Source organism: Haemaphysalis longicornis, unplaced genomic scaffold (genome assembly GCF_048455015.1).
Source record: "Haemaphysalis longicornis isolate Haplotype H1 unplaced genomic scaffold, Haemaphysalis longicornis Haplotype H1 scaffold_1, whole genome shotgun sequence".
Lineage (NCBI taxonomy): Eukaryota > Metazoa > Arthropoda > Arachnida > Ixodida > Ixodidae > Haemaphysalis > Haemaphysalis longicornis.
The window spans coordinates 12,434,044-12,458,927 of record NW_027526203.1 but is presented as its reverse complement, the minus strand read 5'-3'; the positions used below and the strand labels follow the sequence as shown (position 1 = coordinate 12,458,927).

The window sequence follows — 24,884 nt, the reverse complement described above, 5'->3', positions numbered from 1 at the left end:
GATCAGTCAAACAGTCAAGTGTCACATAGGTTGCGCCGAAGTGACGTAACTAAGGCAGGTAGGTGGTGGTGGTAGCGCGCCCGGTGAAGACCGTCGGAAATCGAAGTAGTCGCAGTCGTGAACTATCGCTGACCAACCACTAAGTCCGAGATCAGGGCTTATTTGGGTTTGACTGGATATGGCTAAACTTATGTGAAAGATTACCCCACACTTGCTAGCCGTTTAACTGGCGCTCTCAGAAAGACTGAGCCAGTTAAGGTGGAATGGGACAGAAAGGAGGAGGATGCACTTCAAACACTGAAGCGAGCCTTGAGCGAAGCGCCAGTTCTAATGGGAACCGACTTTTCAATCGTCTAAAAGCGGTCGTTTGCTTAGGTGGAGTATGATACTCCAGCAGCACAATCTTGTTTGCTTTAAGAAAGGAAAGTTGGAACGCTAACGCAGACTCACTATGCCGTGCATTCTAAGTAGTCCTGCCTTCGTCCTCCCCGTGTCTTTCGTTTTGTCTCTTCATGAACAGCTTTTAGCTTAGCAGGTAGATGGGAGCAAAATTATTGCCCTCATTTGCTGCCTCAGTTGATTATTTCTGCACCACGTGATTTCAAATAATCAATCTTAGTTATGATCATTTCACATCGTGTGTTATCTTCGTCGCATAGTTTGAGTTTTTATTTTAAGAGTCTTGCGTCCCGCATGGGCCTCTTGGTGTAGAGGGTCCAAATTTTGTATAGACCCTTAGCTAGGAGAGTTTATCATGTTTTTTGGAGTCTGGTGTTCTGACGGAGGACAGAGGGTGCTTGCTTGCGCTGGGTGTTGCCTGTTGTCAGCCGGTTCCTTGCAAGCTGCGCAACGATGAGCGACCGGTGCTGAGACATGAGACTGGAAGAGCCAGGCAAAGCTGGTCGAGACACCTGGGCAGCACGGCGATGTACCTGTGATCCGGACCTGGCAGGTGGTACCTGTTCGTGGAGAGGAGCGTGGTGGAGCCGCCCTTTTTCTGGAGCGCTGGAGGTGGACCTGGATGAGCCTGGCGAACGAGCATGCCCGGCATCCGAGCCACGTGGATGCAGCTCGTCTTTCTGGTGCATTGTCTGGCGGCGGGGTACTGTTGTGCCAGACCGCCCGGCCCAAATTCGGGCGATGCGCTGTCAGCAGGGCTGATTCATGCCTCGTCCAAACCAGACCAAACAGCCCGCGGCGGACAGGCTGAAACCAGCTGAAACATGCATCGCCGCAGAGGCACCTCTCCTTTTGCGTCGCGGCACTCGGCCGAATCTTGCATCGGGTGAACACCGGCAACCTACATGCCGCCACTCGCCTGGAGGCGGGTTCGAGGAGACGGCGTGCGCGTCGCCCTCCCTTTCCCAATCAAGGCGGCTCGGCTGATGCAAGCGCTTCGCTTCCATTCGTCGGATTTCAAACTTTGGCCTGCGAGAGTCCTGATTGGAGCGATTCAAACTTCTTGGGGCTCCAACGGACTACCGGGGGTATAAAAATTCGCTCAGAGGCACTTATCATCGGCATTTTTTGGAGGCATTCTTCGGCGGCACTTTTCGGAGGCACCGAGTGGAGGGGTGCTGTTGCCTTTGTGCAAGTCATGTAACGTTTGCTTACCCTTGTACATACTGTATATAAATATTGCTTCAACTTTTCGTCGGCTCGAGAACTTCGTCGCTCTGCTCTGCGCCGCGTCGATAGCGGACAGACCAAGGCAATGCCGCTACGCCGGTGGCTGCGCTTGGATGGCCAGTCGCAACAGTGGTGGCTGCGTTGAGCAGGTCCAGTCCCAACAGCGGAGACAGCGTCGGTATGGCTGATTCCCAACATCTGTGACAAACCTGGATGCGAGTCACAACCTTGGTGACTGTGGTGGGATTCCCAGTCCCAACAGTGGCCCTCTCCTATGGGGCTCCTCACAGCCTGGGTATATGAACGATATCCAAACTGCAAGTGAAAAAATTGGCCTCATTTTGTGTGAAATTTCAGAAACTATCTTTGTTGGAGCCTGGCATTTTAACATGAGACTTCCCATGGCTCTGACGGAAGCTAGTCCTTTGTCAAGGCATGGTGCCTGTGGTGTTTAAAGGAGCCATGAAGAGAAAATGCAAGTTGGTTTTATTCGAAAGATTTCGTGTTTTATAGTGCCCCCAGCGCTTGTCCGGATACAAACGGTGCTTTATTCACTGAGAAATTAAACAATTTAGGTTAAAATTTTGATTTTCCCGCTAAATCGTGCGTTTTCGTGGTCCCAAGTGACATCACTGAAACCGACCGCTCTGCAGCCTAGAATACCTTCATTCACGCATCCGCCGTACAGGGTAGAGACACGTATACGCTGGCGCCGCCATTTTCGGTTGCTCGCTCGCCGCCGAAGCAAGTCATTGTGTCAAAACCGCGCTAAAATTATCGCCGCAACGCAGTTTACTGAAGAAGTTTGAATCATATTGTCTGTTTCGCGTTGCTAGGTCTCGTGGGAAACTAAAAGAATAACGCGTTGAGCCCGTTGGCCCAATTGCGGCGGCACGGGACCGTTCAAAGGTTGTCTCCACCCTGTACAGCGGTGTTGGTTTGTTCCCGCGTTTCTTTACGTTCCGTAACCTAGATGGCGCCACCATACCGTGGCAAGCGTTTGGTTTGTTTTTGCCCGCATTTAAACCTGGCTTGTTTTTGTTCTGGGAGAAAATATTCGTTCCCTGAAACAGTGCTCGCTCGACAAATGGGGTGACGTAAGACACCGTTGCTTGCGTCGATCGGCCAGTGTCGTCTGAGACAACCCCAAGCCCCGTAGTGCTGTGCAGCGAAACCAAGCATGCTGTGCGCAGTACGAACAGCAGAACGCATCAGTACTTCTATGTTTACATGTGCTTTCGTAACTTTCACTGTTTGTCCCATCATTCTTATTGCTTTGTAAAGAATGTGCCCTAAATTTAAGCGCAAATCGCTCATTCGTCTAGTTTGTAAGTTCTACCTAATTTGCGTCTGCTTCTGCCAGCCTCCGCCAATCGCAGAGCTTAGCTCATGTGACGACATAGGTTCTGTTGCGGGAAATGAGCTGGTGGGTCGCATGACCATTCCCGTTTTTCCTAATTATGTAGCTTATTTGAGCGAAGTTTACGTTAAAAGTGGTGTCAGTATGATTCTAACGAGACAATCTTTTGAATGAACCAAACGTGTTTTCTCTTCATGGCTCCTTTAGACAATCAAGTGCAGTGATGCGTTTGTAACTTGCTCATTTTAGGGGGCGCTTGGCAAATGAACTTGCTCAATCTTTAGGTTGTGCAGGTTGAATTGATGGGTTCAGGGGCACTTTAAAAAAAAAACACAGTGTGCCACCTGTGTTTGGAGGTCTCTTGTTTGACGCATCCTCTCTGCACTGACCGCAGACTGCGCCATTGAGAAGCTGCCTCTGCGTCCCTGGGATGGAGCCCGAGTGATCGATGGTGCCAAGCACGCCCACAAGCTGTCCTACAGCCCCGACGAAGTTGTGCACATCAAGAGGTGACCACCCTCGAGCACTCCCATCACGGTGGCGGTGTTTCAGGGCTACACATTTCCAGTGCTTGGCATTTCCTGGCATTGGTGTGGTGTGAATGGTCCTGTGCTTTGATCCTGGCATGGCTGATTTTCATTGTTGTGGTGAATTCTTTTCTGCCCAGGCATGGGACAGTGAACGTAGTGCTGCGTTGATTCAACACTGGGACTCAGGGGTTTCGTGTTTGGGACATTGATGGAGAAGGAAAGTTCTGTGAAATGCTCTGCACTACCCATTGCAATAATAGAAGCATTGTGAGACCAGGGGAGCTAAGGAGATACAGATGAGCCCCTTAGCACTTTAATGCCTTGGGAAAAGCAATGATTTTGGGTAGTCTTGCAAACAATTTTTTCCAGTCGCAAAAAATATGCCATGTATAAGTGTATAGTATTGAATTGTAGAAGAGTAAATTTCCTTTGCAGTGGGGATTGTTTCAAACATTTTTTATGTGAAAAACAAAAATCAAAAAGCTGTACAGGAAAGCTTTGGGGCAAACAAAAAAATAAGCAAAACCGCCGGTGTTGCTCCACAGAAAAAACAAATACGCAAAAAATTTGAGATATATGCATTTTGTACATATACTACCCGTGCAAAACTGCTGCAAATATCAAACGCCTAATTGTACAATTTCTTCACCTACAAAAAACAAATGTTGGCACCAGTGGGTTTCATGTTTCATGCCACTGTGCAAAGCAGTTCCTCGAAACATAGGTAGGTTGGCCACACATGCATCGCAGAAAATATTTGTTTTCGGCTCCACTCTTTTTTGTTCGTAGCACAATTCGCAGTTTTGATACTTTTGCATTTTCTGGGGCTCTTGTTGAACAGGGGTATCAGCTGCTGGACCCGTTTGGCTCACTGTCGCCGGAGTCCGTCAATGCTTTTCTGGTCATGAAACTCCCGGCCAAGTTTTGTTTGAGGACAGAGGCTCCCGCGAGAGGCGCCGCCGCAGATCGGAGGGCTAGAGTACCTACATTGACGCGCGTCCGCCGTACAGAGTGGAGACACGTATGCGTTGCGCCGCCATGTTGGTTCGCTCGCTCGCCGCCGCAGCAAGTCATTGTAACAAAACCGCACCGTAATTATCTCCACAACGCGGTTTACTGGTGAAGTTTGAACCATCGTATCTGTATCGCGTTGCTGCGTCTTGTGGGAAACGAAAAGAACAGCGCGTTGAGCACTTCGACCCAATAGGGGCGGCACGGGATCGTTCAAAGGGTGTCTCTACCCTGTACAGCGGTCTGTTCTCGAGGTTACCTACGGAGGGCATCGGGCCGCTGCCGCTGCAGCGCGCGTTCAGCCGTGCGCGGCAGAACTTGCGTACGTGTTTGGCGGCACTTTTCTGGATAGAAACGGAATGTTGGTAGTTGTGCCTTCAATTGTGGCTATAAAACGAAGCTGTCAGGATTGCAGCCCTTGCAGGGAAGCCGTATGCGGCAGAACGCACGCTCAAAACTGCCAACTGCTATCTGTGCTTGATTTTTTAGAAGTCCCCACGAGCCCTGCTAACACCGCAAGTAGCGTCTGCTAAGCGCCGCACTCCCCTCCGACCGCTTTGCTGGCTGCCCTCCGATCAACGCCAGCGCCGCAGCGCGGCCTCCCCGAGCAGCGTACGAAGCTCTCCCATAGCTTGACGGGGAAGTTTCACGACCAGAAAAGCATTGACGGACCCTGCTGTCGCTTTCGGTGCTGAAATCCAATGATGAAAAGTTGCCCGTGTAGTCATTGCTGCTAATGTCATCCAAAAAGTTGCATTTAGAATCGTTCAAATCACTAAAAATGCAGCATTTTTGCGGTGCCGTAGTGCGTGATGTCAACAGCGTTTCGATATCATTCGAGTACCCTTAGCATGACATCGGCATGGCTTTAAAAAATTGCGGCACGCAGGAAAAAAAAAAAACATTGAAGAGTATTTAAGTGTCTTTACTACTCAATAGACGGCGCCAGCTCTGAAAGTGCACTCAGAAAGCACCAAATTCGAATGGGAAAGCGTTGAAATTTGAACTTTGAAAACGTCTATAGTATACTATCAATTTGAATAGGCATGGGCAGGAAGGTGTTAGAAAATGGGTGCGAATATGAGAAATCATGTGCTGGTGCAATAATCCTTCATAAAAAGAGTGAGAAGTTCACCATTGGGAAGGGTTTCAGACAAAGGGACATCATCTCTCCAAAATTATTTAAAGCTTGTCTAGAGGGGTGTTTGGGAGACTTGATGCAGCTAAGAGTAAATGGAGATTATTTGAGCCTCTCTATATTTGCGGATGGCATAGTGCTGCGTTGACTCAACACTGTTGGCATTCATGGAGGAGGAAAGTTCTGTGAAATGCTCTGCACTACCCACTGCAGGTCCTCTCCTAATTATTAGGAGAGGGCCTGCAAAGGATGCTTGAGGAATGCTACCCACAAAGCTCAGTCAAAGGGTTGAATTTAGATAAATGCGAATACATTGAAAGTAAGCGAAGTAGAAAGCCTGCCGTTTAGCTTGGGTATTGAAATACAAACTGAAAGGTCAGTGAATACAGCTACCTGGGGCAAAATGTGGGTGCTGATCCCAACCATGAGTAAATTGGGCATAGAATTGGTGTGCGGTGGGGTGCGTTTGGCAAGAAATGTCGAGTGATCACCAGGAGGTTGTCTTTGTCACTGAAAAGATTGGCATGCCGCCAGTGCGTACTCCCAATGAGGGCTTACGGAAAATACTTCAGGGACTTACTAAGTACCGTGGAAGGATTTGAAGGTGTGCCCAACTAACGGTGGAAAGAATGATGATACAAGTAACATTTGGGGAATAGGAAAAGAGTGCTTTAGAACATCCTATTTTCAGTTATTAAGAGAAAGTGGTTTGGGCATGTAATTTATTTATTTATTTATTTATTAACAGATACATCAAAGACCCCAATGGGTGGGGTTTTACATGAGGGGTGGTGAAGCACGAAAATACACAACAACCGATCAACAAACAAGAGAAAAAATACAACCGAACAAGCATATCACGAATACAGAGGGTTTCAAGCACGCTCTATTGATAAAAAGCATACAATGCCAACTAACGAAGTAGATAACCCCACTAAAGATAACCCCACGAAGTAGATAACCCCACACGTGAAAAAAATAATCAGTGCAAAAGTTTTTCTACGGCAGCTTTGAACTGAGCCGGGTTTGTTTGGGTGACGCCACTTTCGGGAAGGCCGTTCCATTTGATGGCTGTCAAAACAGGAAATGAATTTAGATAGGCAGTCGTGCGTGCGTGAGGTGGGTATACTGCTTTTGACTGGTTGAGGCGATTCGATTGGTGGTGAGCAGTTTTTATGCAGAGGCTTTCGCATGATAACGAGTTGTAGAATTTGTGGAAGAGGCAAAATCGGGCTACTGTACGTCGTGTTTTGAGACTTGGCAATTCACCTTTACGTTTGAGATGTGTTACGCTTGTGTGGTATGAATAATAGGAAAAGATGAATCTGGCCGCACGGTTCTGAACGGATTCAAGGATGGTACATGAGTTAGCTCGCGGTAAGTCCCAGACTGCACACGCGAATTCCAGCTTAGGGCGAACAAGTGTTTCGTAGGCCAATAATTTAACGGTGGACGGAGCCAGGTTTATGTTACGTCGGAGGAAGCCCAGCGCGCGATTCGCGTCACTGGTAATGCGATTTATGTGGAATGACTATGTAAGGTCATGAGAAATAAGAAGACCTAGATATTTAGTGGACGAGACAGAAGATATAGCGGAGCCACTTAAGAAATATTTGTACGTGGAATAGGAGTGACGCCTGTGGAATGACATGATGGATGTTTTGTGAACGTTTAGAACCATGAGCCATTTGTTGCACCATTCATCTATCTTAGGAGAAGTGGAAAATTGTGGGCCACCAGGGTATCAGAGTGGCTTCTGAAAAACAGGACCAGAAGCAGGGAAGACTGTTAACTCAATGGAGGGATGAATGGAGAAGATTTGGGGCTAAGGATGAACTTAGATGGTGCAGGGTAGGGGCAGTTGAAGTATGTGGGAGAGGCCTTCGTCCCGCAGTGGGCACTAAAATAGGCTGCTTATGATTATCATGACTACGAAGCACCCGCCACAAAGTGGGAGATTCGAGGGCCAGAGGCTGAAGAGGTCAAGCAAACTTATCTTGAGGAATGGCGAGGTATGGGGTACTGAGAATACACCAAGTTCAACTTCAGTATTTTTCATTTTGTGCACACCTTTATTTAAAGTGAGTAATAATGTTTCACAAGCGAAATTGTGAGAATTAGTTGTCAGTGCTCTACATTAAAGTTGAATAAAATATAGCTTGCACATTGTTTCGTGGCTTGTAAATACATACCCTAGTGCTAGCAGCTGGCATTTCCCATGATAAATAGCCATTTCTGATATTTAAAAGATAACCCTTGAACCTCTCTTCTTAAATAAACAAAATGGTGATGATTTTCTATTTGTTTTCATGTGGCTGATGTGGTAGGTGCTTAATAAAGACTGCACCACCTTTTTTTTTTTCTCCTACAATCTTTTCTTTTCTTTTTGTATGGCAGAGTGCAAATGAGGAATAAAAATGGTGTGTAGGAAGAGAATACTTTAGCCAAAATGCAAGCATAGTGGGTGAAGCTATTGGATCAACATTGTTTGGGCCTGCTTTACCTCTTGCGGGCACTTACAAGCAGTGACTATAAGGAAGGGCCACTATGGAGTGCTGGGCTGTATTTTACCGACAGTGTACGGGCTCGGTGCCTAAACACAAAGGCAGGTTTTCATGCTGTGGCCTTGTAGTTTTGATTAAGCCTAAAAACACCTCACAAATGTTAGGTGGAAGTACATTTCATTTCAGCCTTTCATGGTTTTGTCGTGGAGGTGTATGGGTAGGGTACAGGTAGCTGCACCCCAAGGCACCAGTGCGCACTGCTCAACTTACATTTTGGTCAGAACAAACTCCACCTTTCTCTCTGCAGGTTTCTGATACCGTAAAAGGATCTCTCTTTATATTTCTTCTGCCGTTTGATTGCACGTTGTGGCTAGTTGACTCTGACAATTACTGTGTGGTGGTATAACAAAAAGAAACGTTCTCACATTTTTTCCTCATTTTTGCAGGGCAGAGGGAGTCGAGAGGCAACACCGAATGAAGTGCAGAAAGTAAGCGCCCAAGGGGAGTTCTGTTATTCAACTTGCAGCCATTCGATTGCTCTTACTGTTGGCACAGTGCGTTGTTACGTTTGCTGTGTGTTTCGGCTCCTTTGAGCTGAGGCACACCGAAACGAACGGGATTGCATGTATCCCAGCGTAAGTTGAGTGGCGATGCGACCTCTCTCCACTCAGTTCACGCTGTCTCTCCTACGTGCGTCTTGGTGCATAGGGGCGTGTATGTGTGCATGCGTGCACATGCGCATGTTCGAACTCTCGTTGAAGGGAAGACCTGGTGGTCCTCTGGAGTTCCACTTATAGCGGAGCCACTGTGCATGCATATGGGGGGCCTCACCACATTCCTGAAGAAAAATATTCAGGTGCAGCAGTGGGATGCTGAGGGGTATGATGAGCAGAATATTTATCGTGACTTGAAATCTGATATGGATTTATGGCAACTAGTCCCAGTGAGTGCTGCTTTTGCAAAGCATTGCATTGTAAGTGATAGAAATGTCGAGCTGTGATGGCACACTGTTAAAGGGGCCATGAAAAGAAAAATACAGCTTTGAAAGAACTAGCCTTTGGCAGCTCACTCGGCTTCATTAAAGCCACGAAAGTTATTTTTTAACCAAGAAATGCAAGAACGATTGCACAACTCAAATTTTATGCTACAGTGATGTAACATGGGCAGTAAATTTGGACCAGCACTGAAACATAGTTATTAACTGCAAGTTATATGATTGAGCAATGTGTGATCATGCGTTATGCGATCGAGTGGTACGATTAAGCCAAACTAGAGTTCCTACTACAATTGCCCGGTGAGGTTTCTTGATGGTGGCTTACATGCGTGGCTGCCCATTGCACAAAAAAGATTCTATTATGGTGTCATAGAGAAATCAGCAGAAAGTGGTGGGGGAGTTGCCACTGCTTTAATTGTTTTCCTTGGTACCTAGATTATTTTTTTGAAGTTTTCGATAAAATTGGTATCATTATCTGGAAAAAGTAGTCTTTTTAATGAAGAAACCCTGTATTTTGGGTTCGCGGCCCCTTTCATGGGTTCAGGGCACACGGGTCTTTGATCAAAAACTTTATTTTTACAGTTATTATGATAAACATTGGACGGCATACATAGTTTTTCATTCTGATTGTAGCTATAAAATTTGTTTGGGTGCAAAACAACTAACATTCAAATTTATTCGTATTCATATATTTCATTTTTTGACAGCTTTTGTAAAAAAAAAACGCTTAAGTGATGCAGCTGAACAAGGTACCAATGAACTGTGCACAAATCAAGGAGTGCAATAAGGCTAACAGTATCTTTCTATCTGGTCTGGAGCAAAAGTTACAACCGTTTGAAGTTTGGGCTTGGAAGGTAGGAATAAAAAAAAACCGGTTTTGCCTTCCAAGCACTTCTTCTCCAGACCAGATGGAATGATACTGTCAGTCTTATTGCACTCTTTGATTTGTGCACAGTTCACTGGTACCTTGTTCAGTTGCATCACTCGAGCGGTTTTTTTACAAAAGCTGCCAAAAAGTCAAATATAAAAATCCGAATAAAATTGGATTTAGTCGTTTTACACCCAAACACATTTTATAGCTACAATCAGAATGGCAAACCATATATGTCCTCCAATTGTTATCATCATAACTGTAAAAATAGTTTTTTGGTTTAAGACCAGCATGCCCCCTTTTGATGCACTCAACTGGTGTCCCCTGCCTCCACTCACGGAGCAAGAATATATAAGAGGCGAAACGGCCCGTCGCGATAAGTGCGGGCGGGTGACCCGACAGCCTCGTCGCTGCGACGATGAAGGAGAGGGAAGCGGCACCTGATGGACGAAACGATAGCGGCTGCACTTCTTTCCGTGGCTGTGCTGTGCAATGCCGAAAGCGGCAGCCCCGCAGTTTCTTCACCCGCGGCAGATGCCGCTAGCGTAACGTATGACGAGCGCTTGTGACATTATCTGGCCGCGTTGGGAAGCCTCATTTCCCCTCCTATTTTGTTCTTGCTCCGTGCCTCCACTGAACAGTCCCAAGGAGGGAGGCATCTGGATAGAAGAGCAGACTATCTGGTCTCCCTGTTTCTAATGGCAGCGTGTATATTTAGGCAAACTTTGTATCTGGTAACAGATCGAAGACTCCACATGTGAATCAAAAAGCATTGTAGTAAGTAGTGAATGCAGTCTTGGGAAAATTACCTCCACATTTTGACAGGTGTGGGCAACAGCTTTCGGTCCTTCATGTTTTAGTTAAATGGTTGGTGCTTGCAACAATGCCAAAAGCCAACAGTTCCCCGAGCTTTACACATACACATTACCTTTGCATCCTTCACTGTTTTTGGCTAATGAACCCGTGATCACAAGTCAATGCCTTTGAGCCACTGTATTTTTAAGAACAGGAGGTGGTGGAAAGGGGTGCTTCTGGGCGTTCTCGTGTTTGGGCCAGTACCCGGCATGTTCTGAGGCTCTGGGCACTGTGCTTCATCATCATCCTTATAATCTCTCATTACAACCATCTTCATGTTTCACACCTGTATATTATCCGTTTTTGTGCACTTCACATTCATTCTGTCAATATTTTGCCAACAGCCGTAACACGGAAAGACCCTGCAACACCCTTTCATCGCTCTTTGGCCTTAGATGCCCTTGCGCCAGTAAAACACATACACTACTACCACTACAGTTCTATAAAAATCACCCGTGCTCAGAAAGTACTTCCACACGCCATGTTCAAATGAGCCCAGCTTGGTAGCAGCTGATTTATGCAAGCCTGAGCAAGCTGTCATGGACTCGCGTTTGCACACATCTGCAATCTCTGCAGAGTGCATTGAGTGAAAGCCATGCCTTGCGAGGTCGTTCATCACGTCGCAATGACCTTGAGTTGCCAAAGCGCAGGTGCGGCATTATGCCACGGGATCCGCTGCAGAGAGGCAATGCAGCTGTGCCCACTCGGGGCTTCGCCGCTGCAGTATGTACTGCGTGACTAGGCGAGGTTTTCACGGCTGCTTCTCTGTCGTTTGGCCGCTCAGTCTTGCCATGGAGGGGTCAAAGCCATCGGAGTGCAAGTGTGGCAGTTGTGACCTAACTTTCACGAAATACTGCGTGCATAGTCATTGCAAAACCAAACCAAATAGACCTTTCGCTCGTAGTAGCTAAGTTTAGAAGGGCTCAACCTGTTTCATTTTTGTTTCTACTTTCAAGTGCCTCCACAGTATATGTTTTCGAGTAACAGGAAGTATTGTGGATTTATTTTATTTTAATTTTTTATATTTTGATGCATTTCTCTGGATATTCGGCAAAAAAGAGAGAGGGGGGAGGGGACTCACTGTTTACAAGGGAGTGCCCTCGGGAACAACCACCACTCACTTTACAGCCCACAATTTAACAGTTCTATTTCTGAAGCATGGCTCAAGTAACAGGGGATTTGCCTGCATCATTGTAGCGGCTCCCATTTCCGTCTGCGGGTTTCATCAAACTGTGGCAGCTGTATGAATGAAACTGGGTCAATTAAGTGTGTGCACAGAGCAGTCTGTCCCAAATGCTGCGCTGTTTGAAAATACATTAATTGCAAAGAAACAGGTGTGATGGAAACAGCGTACTTCAGCTCGTTGCAGTGTTTGGCATTTGCACGTTTGTAACGGACATTGAGCTCAAAACAAGAAACTTATTCGCTCTTGCCTTTGCCCGGCATGGTACAGTGGAACCTCATATAAACGACTTTCTCAGTGCAGCGCAAAAATGTATGAGCGAAGTCTTAGTACCGTATTTACTCGCGTAATGAACCCACTTTTTTTTCCAGAAAATTCGGCATAAATTTGGGGGGAGTTATGCGGGAAAAAATTGCAACAGTTAGAAAGGTTGAAATTTCATACAATAAAGTTGCTGAGAGAAGCACTGTCAGAGCCTTGCCATTCTCGTGAAAACACGTAGGTAATCATGTAATAAAATTTCTTTTTTATTCGCACTTGCCATGGAGCTATCCTCCTTAGTAAAGTCGCTTGCCGCCTCACATTTGTTGTCGGCCCACAGCGCACCGTCTTGCATGCTGTCAAGGCACTCCAAAACTTCTTTTCCGACACCAGGAAACTTCTCTTCTTTGGACCCACGAAACACACGGCAATCCCTGCTCCCCGCCCAAAAACTTCGTTTTTGCCCGTAGCGTACACGAAGTGCCGCCCAGCCGCGTGGTTTCTATGTGCGTCAACACACGCTCCACCAGCTTAAGTTTAACTCCGGCTGTAAAGCTCATGTACTGGCCCATCATACGGCGCTCACTAGGAGCACAAAAAAAAGTCAACAACAAAACCACGAGCGTGATGGCAAAGTCGCGGAACCTCAAGAGCAGTGGAGTGCGGAGTACGTTTAGTGCTTCGTTCGCACGCCGCTAAAACCAACCATAGAAACAAAGAGCAGGAAAGGAGTGCGGAGTACGTTTTGTGCTTTGTTCGCACGCAGGAACGTTTTTACGGCGCAAGAAGGTTCGTTTTGCATTCAGAAGGTGGCGCTCTGCAAGCGCGCAATTTTTAAATTGTGAGCCACGCCATTTGCGCTCACATCTCTTGCTACTGTTGAGATTTCTTTTTGTTGGAATGCGTTTTTAGCATTTCTGCGCGTACTGTAGCGTGATATCAAGTTACTGTGATGGTTTAAGGGATCAGCAACCATGCTGAGATAAAAACATATTCCCGCTGCATTTTTTATTCAAGGTGACAATAAAGTAAATTCTCAGGAAGGCGAGTGAAGGGAGGGTTCATTACGCGAGTAAATACGGTAAATACTACCTTAGTACGTCTTTCGCGACATCTTTGCTAAGAACTTATTTAAACTATTGTACAGTCTACGCTCGTTACAGCGGATCCGGCAACAACAGATTTTCGGTTACAACAGACCATTTCTGTTGGTTTGTCTGGTCCCTATGCATTTTAAATGGATTCTACTCCACTCATAACGGACTCCGCTAGAGCAGACTGTCGGCTACAACAGACTAAACTTTAGGCAAAAGTTGTTTCGACTGAATATTTATAGTGGACTTTCGCAGGGCCGGCACCCGATATATGTCTGGCTACATTGCTTGCAGCTGGGTCGTTGGCGCAGCCAAGTCAAGCCAGTGCCAGTGGCTTTTTTTTTGTGCGACCAGCGGCATGAGCAGCAGGGTAGCTGATTTCACTGTCTGATAAATTAAGCGTAATTAACGCTGTCGAACACGGGGGAAAGCAGGCCGACATCGCCAGAACTACAGGCCTGTCTAAGCAGACGGTCCGCTCTACCGTCAAGAACAAGGCCACTGCTGATAAACGCGACTCATGTGAGATTGAAAACAGCGCTATTGAATACGCAAAGCAGTGCATCCGGAGGCGAGTCTGCCCTCGTCAGTTTTTTTTTTTTATGTAGTAAAAAACTTGGGAGTGGAGTTTGGTCTTCATTATTCCCACACCATGCATCTTCCCGTTCCGTTCGGTGAAAAAGGAAAGAAATGCCTCAAGTAGGGGGGGGGTTGGTTCCCATCCATTGTGTGCAATCTGCCAGTAACCGTGCGCAAGTCCAACTGGTCAAACTTTTGATTTCACAGCTTTCCGTCATCAGATTATTTCATAACAGCTGTTTCAATGACCTGACTAAAATTGTTAAAAATGTGGAAGCTGCCGTGGGGAACGTCAGGCAGCGATCCGATTTGTTTGACGAACGGTTTCGGGAAAACCTGCCTCGTCGTGAAGGGATTTAAAAAAGCCTAGCTAATTCTGATGGCCACGGCTGCTGTTTTATAGTCGGTTAATAATTGCGCCTAGTTATACTCTTGCTTTATTTGCTCAGCTTATCATGCATCTTTACACGCTTGACCGCATGCGCTAGGCCTTTTCCAAGTGCCGGTGCTAAGCTTTAGAAACAGTGTTTACGCAATTCTTTGCCCTTGCGCGAACACTGTGCAGGGGTGCTGCAGGCGTGTAGAAAGAACAAAGTGTATGTACTATGTATATGCAATATCGGTCAAAGTACCCACTTTAGGGCTCATATCACCCCACCCCCCCCACCCTCTTCGGATACTAATACTTCGGCTACAGCGGACGGTTTTTCCGGAATAAGACGGTCTGGTGTAACGGGCGTAGACTGTACTTGCCACGTAACTTGCATCCACGCGTAATGTGCGAGTGCCTAGCCTAAATCCCAATTCCCAAAGAAACAAAAGACATTTTGTGTACTCTGGGGCTGTTGTGCATTAGCCTGCCAGCTGTGTATCATCACTTGCGTGTGAACAAACTTGAGAGGGCCGACAGGGCCGAGTATGGCAAGAATGTGCAAAGGATGTGAATGTTGTGGCTGTGGCAAGTCGTATACTGGAGCAAGGAAACATGCGTTCGTTACTGGCGAAAACAGAAGCAGGGACTGCAGGTGCAAGAGTGGGCGGTAGCTTCACATTTTTGCCCGCCTCTTAGGTTATGTTGATCTTGTCACTAAGCGCTGGGGGTATTCGTTTTCAAGAATTGTGCATAGCAAGGAAAAAAAAAAAAACGAAAACTTCGTAGCTCTCATTGCTAATGGCGAACTAACAACAGCAACAACAAAAGCAAGTGCAGGTGGGTGCTGTCTGGGGATTTTCAAAGATACCGTACTTACCTGATTCTAACGCGCACTTTTTTCTGGAAAAATAGGTTGAAAAATCGCATGCGCGTTAGAATCGGATACGAACCGAAACTGCCAAATCAGCGGAAATTTCACCCCACCCATCGCCATCACCATCTCAAGATGGCGCCAAAGCTTTGAGCAACAATTTTTCGGACACAGGAAGCATAGGTATGGTGGCTAGAAAGGGGGAGGGCCGGTCAAAAGCGATGCGCGTTAGAATCGCATAAAAAATCGCATGCGCGTTAGAATCGGATACGAACCGAAACTGCCAAATCAGCGGAAATTTCACCCCACCCATCGCCATCACCATCTCAAGATGGCGCCAAAGCTTTGAGCAACAATTTTTCGGACACAGGAAGCATAGGTATGGTGGCTAGAAAGGGGGAGGTGACGCCAAGGGCCGGTCAAAAGCGATGCGCGTTAGAATCGCATAAAAAATCACATGCGCGTTAGAATCGGATACGAACCGAAACTGCCAAATCAGCGGAAATTTCACCCCACCCATCGCCATCACCATCTCAAGATGGCGCCAAAGCTTTGAGCAACAATTTTTCGGACACAGGAAGCATAGGTATGGTGGCTAGAAAGGGGGAGGTGACGCCAAGGGCCGGTCAAAAGCGATGCGCCGGTTCATGCCTGACGCGCGGTGGCGCTGCTTTCCGTAGTTCGATGGCCGCCTGGCCGCCCGTTCTACGACTCCGCGCGCGGCGGAAGCGCAAACCAGCAGAAGTTCGCCGCACGCGTAAGTGTAATTTTGCTAGTGGCTTGGAGTGGCACATACCTCGCAGCTCTCACTGAACACTTTGACGCGTTTTGTTCCGATACGCGTAACCTATGCAATACTGAACGTCACGCATCTTGCACTCCCGACTTCTATGTTGTACTCCACGCTTCCCATTCTGTACTCGACGTTATTTTAGACAAAATACAATGAAGAGACCATACCCGTTTGCATAAACAACATAAAGCATGAAAACTACCATTTTTTTTAAAGCCGATTGTATACCAACGACTACACGGAAACAGAAATTCAAAGGGTCTGCATTTGTGACTGCAGCCTTTCACTTCAACTAGTAGAAGGAACAAATTGTTCAGTTTTGATGTACAGAATCTCTTTCCTGTACATATTCAGACTGCAAACATTTTACTGAAAGCAAATAAAAAATGGATTAGGAGAAATAACAGTACTAGGAGAAATAACAGTAAAGGCACTTCATTTTTAAAAAATGCACAAATATCAATGCTGAACTGTAAATACAATGGGAAAAGTTTGCATTTGAGTACTGCAGTGTTCAATCTCGATGGCAAAAAATTTAATTGCTACATCTTCAACTACGGTGATCAGTTTTTGACATTTACACAAAGACGTACGAAGAGTGAAAAAGTACGTCGGTATACTTGCATAAAGCAGCATTTCCTCCTGAGTAGGAAAAGAAACTAATTCGCTCTGACAATACAGCGCTCTTAATTTTAATTAGCATGACAGGTTTTTTCTCACCACAGGTCTTCACACCATGCACAGGTCTTTTCCTGGCATTTGGGGTTATCAGCAAATTAACTCACCCTTTTCGCCAAATCCAATTTGCATGGTATCAGGTGGCTTCCACAATTAAGCAGCTCTTGCACCATTGCACTGTTAGTGACCTCTGAGGTATTGACAAGTGTGACTTGAAAGATTTAACTTTCACTTCAACACTGCTCGATTGCAGTGAAGGTATGGGACTCGTGAATAGGGTTCCACCCTGCCTGACGCCTGCGAGCGTCACCTGAAATGGGCTCAATAAAAGTTAATGTATTTCTCTCTCGAAAACGACTTTTTCGAATGCAAGGTTCTGGTGATCCATGGTACAGACTGTAAATGAACATCGTCAGCCCCAGTAATAGGTGCTTTGCGGTTCACATTTCGCGATATCAGTCATGGTTGGGGAGTTATTGCGAGCGCTTTCGTCTCCATGGGCGTCGGTAGCGTCGTTGTGCAAAGAGGCGACGACGCTTATATGGGGTGGTTTCTCTGATAAATACTCATAGACATTGGGATAAATAGTAGGGATCGCATCACTCGTAATTTTAGGTCGGTAATGAGAATTTTTTACGCAGAGCAGGGCGTCAACGACGCTTTCCATTTTACTCCAGAGCTTATTGAGCTATACAATGAGCTCTGGATTACCGCTTTCAGTACTAACAGAAAATTAGTTAAACTCCGCCTACAAGACACAAAGAAACACGTGTGCGAACTAATAAACAAACGACAGAGTGTAAAGCACATTTCAAACGAAGTGCCACTGGTCTGGTCATGCGCCAACCCCGCTCGTTGCCCGCACTTCGCTTTCAACAGGCATCGAAGTGCTGACCGGAGCGCCACCTCGGCCACTGCGGCCGTGCATGAAACGAACAATCGCTTTCCCGTTGGTGGCGCAAGCGCGCTGACACCACCTCCCCCTTCTAGCCACCATAGCGTAGGCGCCTAGGCTTTTCTATCGGCGTTCACACAAATCGTCAAATCGTTCCACTTGCCCGCTTGATAACAGCAATGGCAGCAGCGGCTCTCTCGCGTTCAAAACGAGTCGTCAGCTGAAGCGTGCGCCTCTGGAGAAGCTCGCGGGATGGGCGTGCGAGGCGTGGACCACGATCCCATCGACCATGGTTGAACGTTCATTCAGAAGTGTGGCATCGCGAACGCGCTTGACGGCACCGAGGACGAGATGTTGTGGTCAGCGGACAGCGACGAGGAGTGAGATGAGTGAGATTACTTCGGGAAATAAATCGCCCGTTTCGCTCGCATTCGTTTTTCTTGCTCACAAAGTTCCGTGCGTGTTACAATGAGAGGTGCAAGTTTTTTCGTTTTTTTTGCTAGGAAAGTCGGGTGCACGGTAAGCCCAGGGAAAAAAAACAGCGGGTGGGCTGTTAATGAGGTGAGCTGGCTGGCAGTGGAATTGAACTGAATGATGGGATAAAGCGGTGAAGGAAAGGATTGCAGAAAAAAAAAAAAAAAAAAAACGACGGGATGACGCGATGAGTAATGTAAAAGGCACCAATAGCAGAGACCGAATCAACAAAGAAACGAGGAAGGAGAGGCAGTAAGGCAGATCGAGCAGTGAGGAGATAGTGTGTTGGAGAAAAAAAACATAACCGGAGAGAGCAAGGAAAAAATAGCATGAGAGGTGTGAAGTTCGCCACTTTCTCAACTGCCATGGGCATTTCTTGGTTCAAGAACCATTGTATCGAGAGCCATTGTGTACTCTTGCATCATATAACCAGGGGTACTTAATGTGTTGTTTCTATAGGGAGTTTGCTGGGAGCATAGCAATCTGTCAGTGGGTTGTTGCATAACCAAGGGATGTATAATCAAGCTTTCACTGTATTTCCGGTTTTTACAGCCCCTGCCCTGCATCTAATTTAGGGACATGAACTGGCACTACACGAGAAGATAAAATGGCATTTAGACATTGAGTGCGTTTGCGTAACACATTTGCATTAATTTCCAAACCAAATGTACAGCGTCAGTGATAGAAACCGTCTCATAATAATGCAAACTGCCTTGAAACTGAACATTGCCTGCAGGGGTATCTTTTTAAGGCTTCCAGTGGCATGTCGTCTACTCCAAGAATGCTGGACCGGCTGTCTGGCGGACTGACCTGTCATGCCCTTCGGTGTGCAGGTGTGACCTGCTGCTTTTCTACCAGCACGACACGACAGGCAACGTGACCTTTGTGGTCAAGGGTGCCGTGTACCGGGCAGGAGAGGGCCCCCTTAAGGCTGGCGTGCTTCTCCAGGCAGCAGTGGAGCCCAAGAAGGTAGCCCCCACTCCTCCTCCTTCAGGTTCAAGTGGGCGCATAGCACTGAACGGCATCAGAGCTTGCGCAACACAGGGTGCACAAGTTGGTGCTGCATGCACCTTTCTTCTGTGGAGGAAAAGCTGAGGCATTTAGACCTTAGCAAGGAAGGTGCACACATCCGCATCAAGCACACGTTACCTAATTTGGTATCACCCACCATCAGCACATTGAAGCCACATTTGCCAGTTCATTCAGGTGCAAGGTTTGCCCCTGTCAAACATGCCTATTTAAGGGGGGACATTGGTCTTAAGACAACTTGTTTTAATTTTCAAGTAAACTTTGTGAAACTTGCCAGTCTTTCTGCTTTTTTCCCACTGATTTCAAATACGCCATTATTTTTTTCAGCTGACCAATTAGTTTCCAAGATAATTAGAGATAATTGGCCATTTTTGGTCAAACAGTAGAAAAAACAGTGTTGGTCTTAAAAGTGTACTGTTTATATTTTCCAATACTATATGAACCCTGGTGAATGCAATAATCAAAGCAGTTTTTTGATGCATCGCTTCGAACTAATTTTGCAGCTAAATAAACTTTGATTGCACCAGTGGCAAGGAACCATTTTGAGTGCCCATTTGAAACACCAAAGTAACATGAGCCAATGAGCAAGTGACGAAGCCGCGTGACGAAGCCAAGGGCCTGTGGTGGGAACAGGCAGGCAGCTGCAAGCAGTGAAGGCCCCCCCACACCCCTTGTTAGCCTTTTTTTTGCACCGTACTGGAAGAACCAGACAACAATATAATAAACATGTTGGTAGACTAAACTGGCCTGAGAGATACCGAAGTATCCTTATTTTTGACAACAATAATGAGTACAATTAGCCTAAGAGGACATGTTGCAGAAAAAAAAATGTTGGGTCTTACGAAATGAATCACTGGGGCTCACACCCTGGCTGTTGGTGTGGAAATCCATGGCCCTAATTTCTCCGGCTGCCTAAAACACAAACGTAATAGACATGCTGGTAGGCTAAACCCTCCTAAAAGATACCAAACTACTCCTATTTTCAAAAAGAATGCATGCAATTGACCTAAGAGTAAAGAAAGAAAGTAAAGAAATGGTTGGTCCTTGCAAAAAAAATTGGAAGCACTTGGGCTGTTCGCGTGGCAACACACGACGCTACCCCAGCTCACAGAGGCCAAACAGGGAAGGCATATTAGCGATTGCTTATGAGAATTTAAGGAGTGTTCCGAAGCCAGCCAGTAGATGGCGCTACTGGGGGCACGTCTAAGCGGCTAGGTTTGTCAAACTCGCCTAAGGGAGCGGTGGAGTGAACAGACACTGCACAGGAGAGCACAGGGGCTTGGCACATCCCCGAGTGTCAAGAAGGCCTTCCTGTGATGAGCATGCTGCAGCGTGTGTGGGCCACCATTGCAGGGGGCCGCGGGTGCTTACAGGGGAGCATAGGGATGGGGAACAAGGGGGCTTGGTGGGGAGCGGGCTGGGCTCTGCCGCCGTCCCCCAGCTCTGCTTGGCGGCAGACACCGTGTGGCCTGGGACATGCATAGTGAGGGTGTGTGGGCAGTGGCCGGCAGTGTGGAACTTGGAATACCAGAGCTCTTGTATGGAATTCAGCGGAACAAGGAGTATAAGTTGCACACTGAAAAGCACCTGCGTGTGTCCTTGGGCACCAATCGCAGTAAGTGAATAACTGCCTTGAAGGGATTACAAGTTCTCATGCACAGGTAGAGGTTGCTCAGCATGACCTGGCTTCAGGCTCACTTGCTGGGCATGTATGCTGATGCGTGCGCCTACGTTATAGCTGACACAGGAAAGAGGGAGGCCGGTTTAGGCCGCAACAAAGAGGCAAGGGGGGGAAGAGTGGATGCAGTGTCACCCTCCAAAAAAAAAGGGTGAGGGTGAGGGGGGAGGGGCCCGGAGCTTCTGATCTCTTGCTCTTGGCTGAGGAAGTGCCGTACGCCCCGGGGGGCCCATCCGTGCAGGATACCCAAATTGCTTGCACTGGCAGTTATTTCCTTTTGGTCATTACTGTCACAGTGACGTTGCCCTTCCAGGGCAGTTGAAGTCCAGAGACTTCGTTGTAATGAAAATACACCATGACTTCGTTATATCGAGATGAAACATGCATGATCTCCATGAGGAATTAAACTTTCTCATACCTTGTAGCTTCATTATTGTAGAAGAAGAGGAAGAGGAATAAAGGGAGAAAGAAGAAGTAGAATCTCGGAACGGCGGCCTGCGGTCTCGGTCTTCTCTTCGCCCATCCCTTTCTTTACAATTATATTTGGAGGATTACGTTGGGTTGATGTTTGTTACATCGAGGTTTTAGTGTAGTGGTGGCTGCAAAGTGTCGACAGCCACGGTGACAAAATTGAAGGGGTGATAACCAAGTTGCTAGTGCACTTTATTTCTGTGTATGCTTTCTCATAAGATTGGTATGTTAAGGTGGCAAACAAATGTTGTGGCTCAGTTCCGCCTGCTCGGGTGGCATCGTCTGCACTTGTCCCATTTCCTCTGGATTTTTTGCATGCTTGCGAGACCTGCAGAAATGAAAGCTTGCCACCATGTACCAGGACTGACAGGTGCAGAGAAACTGGGCGTGCTTTCAGCATGCCCCAAGAGTGTGTCCTTAAGGGGTGGAAGTAAAAAGACTAGCTTGTTTAAAGTGTGCGTTGTGTGGGCTTTTGCATTGGGATGTCACCCAAGGGCCTAGTTGAACGTGTTGCAATATTGCCAGTGTTCCTGATATCCATTGTGTTGGATCAGTCGTAAATACAAACACTAGGAATTGGGAAGTTCAATAGAATAATTTTATAAATGGCTATGCTGTTTGAATTGAAAACCTGAAAATTTGAACTCGTGCACCCCTAGCATGTGCTCAACAAAATTACCCGTCTGTGGCACTTGAGCGTTAGTGGCACACTTGTCTTCTCCAAAAATTGTGGACCTTTTTGGCTTTTCTGCACAGCAGCGGTGTTGTGCAGGGAAGCCAGTGTAAGCAGTCATGCTGCACCAAAAAAGAAACTGGGTACTCATACTTTGCAGCAAAACTTGAGCTACTGCCAGCGATGTCTGGCATCGAATGTTTTGCTGAAAACAATTCATAAGCGCATGTGCACGTAACAGGCATGAAGCCGTCTGGTTGAGGGGCCAGGGGAAAATTGGGGAGCAGCTGCCATGCCTTTGCCCCACAGCAGAAAGATAATTGACTCGCGTGCTTTTTTATGCTTTCAGCATTGATGTTGTGGGAAAAGTTTGAAAAAATTTTCACATCAACGCTTTCTGCCTTCTCCAGCCACATTTTGATGGGATGGGCCACCTAGGTGGCTGGGAATGCCACCTGCTGCCTGTCTACCTATTAGTTTTATCATTGTTTGCCCCCCTGAAGGCTCATTGTTGCTCATGAAGTATGCAGGGGAAAGCGTTGGTGGTGTAAATGGGGCCAGGGGGTGTAGAACCATTGGGCAGGTGGACAAGGCCCACACAGTGCCCCTATTTTCTCCTTGACCTTGGCATCAGCAGGCCTGCCCTCCACCTATGCGAAGGACTAAGGCAGAAGGGCTGGGAGAGTGAGGGGGGCATGAAGTGAGGAGTTCCCTTCTGGGGCACCTTTTGCATCCCATGGCTGGAATAAAAGTGCCAGTATTTTAGACCCTCTGGGTTGACAGAGGTGGCACAGTTTTATCTAAAAGTTTGGTCTTGTCGTTGCCAAAACAGAAGAAATGTGCAGCACAGTTCTTCGCATTGGGTAAGGTGAACTTGCTGGCCAAATTGGCTATACACGTGTACCTTAAAGGGACCCTGCAACACTCTTTGAGCAGTGCAAGTAAACCTGCGCGACATTTAGATTACACCCCCAGGAATACCTGAGCCAAATATTGCACGTGTACGTGAAGTGGTGACCGCGCGAATCACAGTGAAAGACGCGGAAAAACCAACCGCGCTCCTTTCTATTTTCCTCATTATGCAGCTCTGGCATGGCCTAAGGGACGTCACTCGGGCCGTGCTGTTGACGTCACAGTTAAAATGATCAAAATGGCAAAAAAAGATCTTTTCCCTTCATGTTTCCAGTGCAATCCGCTGCCGTCGGTTGCGCTGTGCACTAAACTCATCTAGGCCGCAACCTCCAGCAACCTGCTTGGTGTTCAGCGTACAGCGAGTCTGCGCGAGCGCTTGCGAGCGTATGAGTTGCCCTGTTTTGAGCAAAAGGAGTTCCGTCGGCGGCGCGCACTGTGGCTGCGAACGTTCCCGTGGGTGTGCCGCGAGTGCGCTTGCAATGAGCAGTGAAAAGGATGGGCGCAAATGGTGTTCCGTCGTTCCGTCGCACCACCGCATGTCGTCGTCGGCCTGGTGGTGTGGCTCCGGGGGACCGCCGCCGGCTCTTTTCCTGATTTTGTGGCGAGGAGTGTCTGCATACGGGTCGAAACCCATGTCTGCACTCGCCGCTTCGAGCCGTGCTCGCAGAGCTGGGTCCATTGCACGACGAAACGCACGGTAGCGAAAGCAGGTATCCGAAAACACAACAGTCCGATAACCCACATGAAGGCAACTATGCCTGAATTGCCGCACCGCTCCTTCCGCACCGGAAACGAGCGACTCCACGTTGCCGAGATAAAGAGAAAACCTGCCCCGGCCCATGACATATCGAAGGCTCCCAAAGAGAACGTCATGAGGCTCCCCCCTCTCCGGGAGAGAGCGGGCAGCCTTGGCCGCGTAGTCCACGCTGAGTTGAGAGGGAGCGATTATGCGCAATTGTTCGTTGCTCGTATCTACGGTGATACTGAACGGATTTTAATAATTCTTGCGGGAGGAGATTCCTGAGACAATAGACTTTATCCTAACATGCATTCCAAATAGTCAGTTGTAAGTGTTGCAGGATCCCTTTAATACAGTTAAACCTCGATATAACGAAGTTGTACTTGTGGGCGTAAATTTCGTTAAATCGAGAATTTCGTAAAATCGAGGGTTCGATTTTACAGTTCATTTAACCAGTTATTGAGGTTTCAAAACCTTGCCCATCGCACAGAAACAACTGCTGTGTAGTTACCTCTCCACATAAAGCGAAATTTGTACTAAAACTGGCTGCGAAAATTGTGTGAAGAGTTTCAAACACTTAGGATATGGAATTCGGATAGCCAACGGTAGTTCTTGTGTCATCGTAAAACCAGTTCTTTTTCCACGACGTCTCATTAAATATGATAGCAGACTAGGTTTACACTTTTTCTTTTTTTTCATTTCGGTCACTACTAAACGTCGCCGTTAGTCAATCGAACCCGCGTCCATGCCCCATGAACTTCACTCCGGCGAAGTGCTGGTTCGAAGTTACGCCTCTTTTCGTCTGTTCGGTGGTAGGCTTAGGCGCGGCGTTGAGCAGTGCGGCAGGCCAACAGCGGCAGGGTGCTATGAAACTTTCGAAATACTTTTTTTATGTATAAAGGCTCTGCATGTGATGCAACCACGACACTCGAGATAAAGCCATGATTGTGGGTTGAGCGGAGTACATGCGGACCGCTTCACTGTGTGGAGCAGCGCTTACGTGCTCCCGCTAAAGCGGAAAGCTTACATTAAATATCTTCCGCCCAAATTCGATTACATTTACTTTTATGCCCATTGAGCCCTAAAGAAACCGATTTCTCCGCATCGCAGCTGTCTAATGAACAGAGGTGAAACGAAGATGACCACATTCAAAGAGATCAATTTATTGGCACTAGCATTCGATGTTCAAGCCGTAGTGAAGAAGTGTTAGCAGTGCTTGGCATTTCTTGACCAGGGTGGGTTTTACGTGACGCTCGTATGCTGACAGCGCTAACAAGGCTTGCTCTTTT

General features: G+C 47.2%; 1 protein-coding gene across 1 annotated transcript in view; it reads left to right on the top strand.

Moving 5' to 3' along the window:
- LOC144175182 (STING ER exit protein) overlaps positions 1-24,884 on the top strand; it is a 60,160-nt gene that overhangs the window by 5,332 nt on the left and 29,944 nt on the right. The window contains exons 2-4 of the mRNA XM_077704288.1: positions 3,384-3,498; positions 8,619-8,660; positions 18,927-19,062. Of these exons, the coding sequence (XP_077560414.1) occupies positions 3,384-3,498; positions 8,619-8,660; positions 18,927-19,062 (293 nt within the window). The remainder of the gene's footprint in view (positions 1-3,383; positions 3,499-8,618; positions 8,661-18,926; positions 19,063-24,884) is intronic.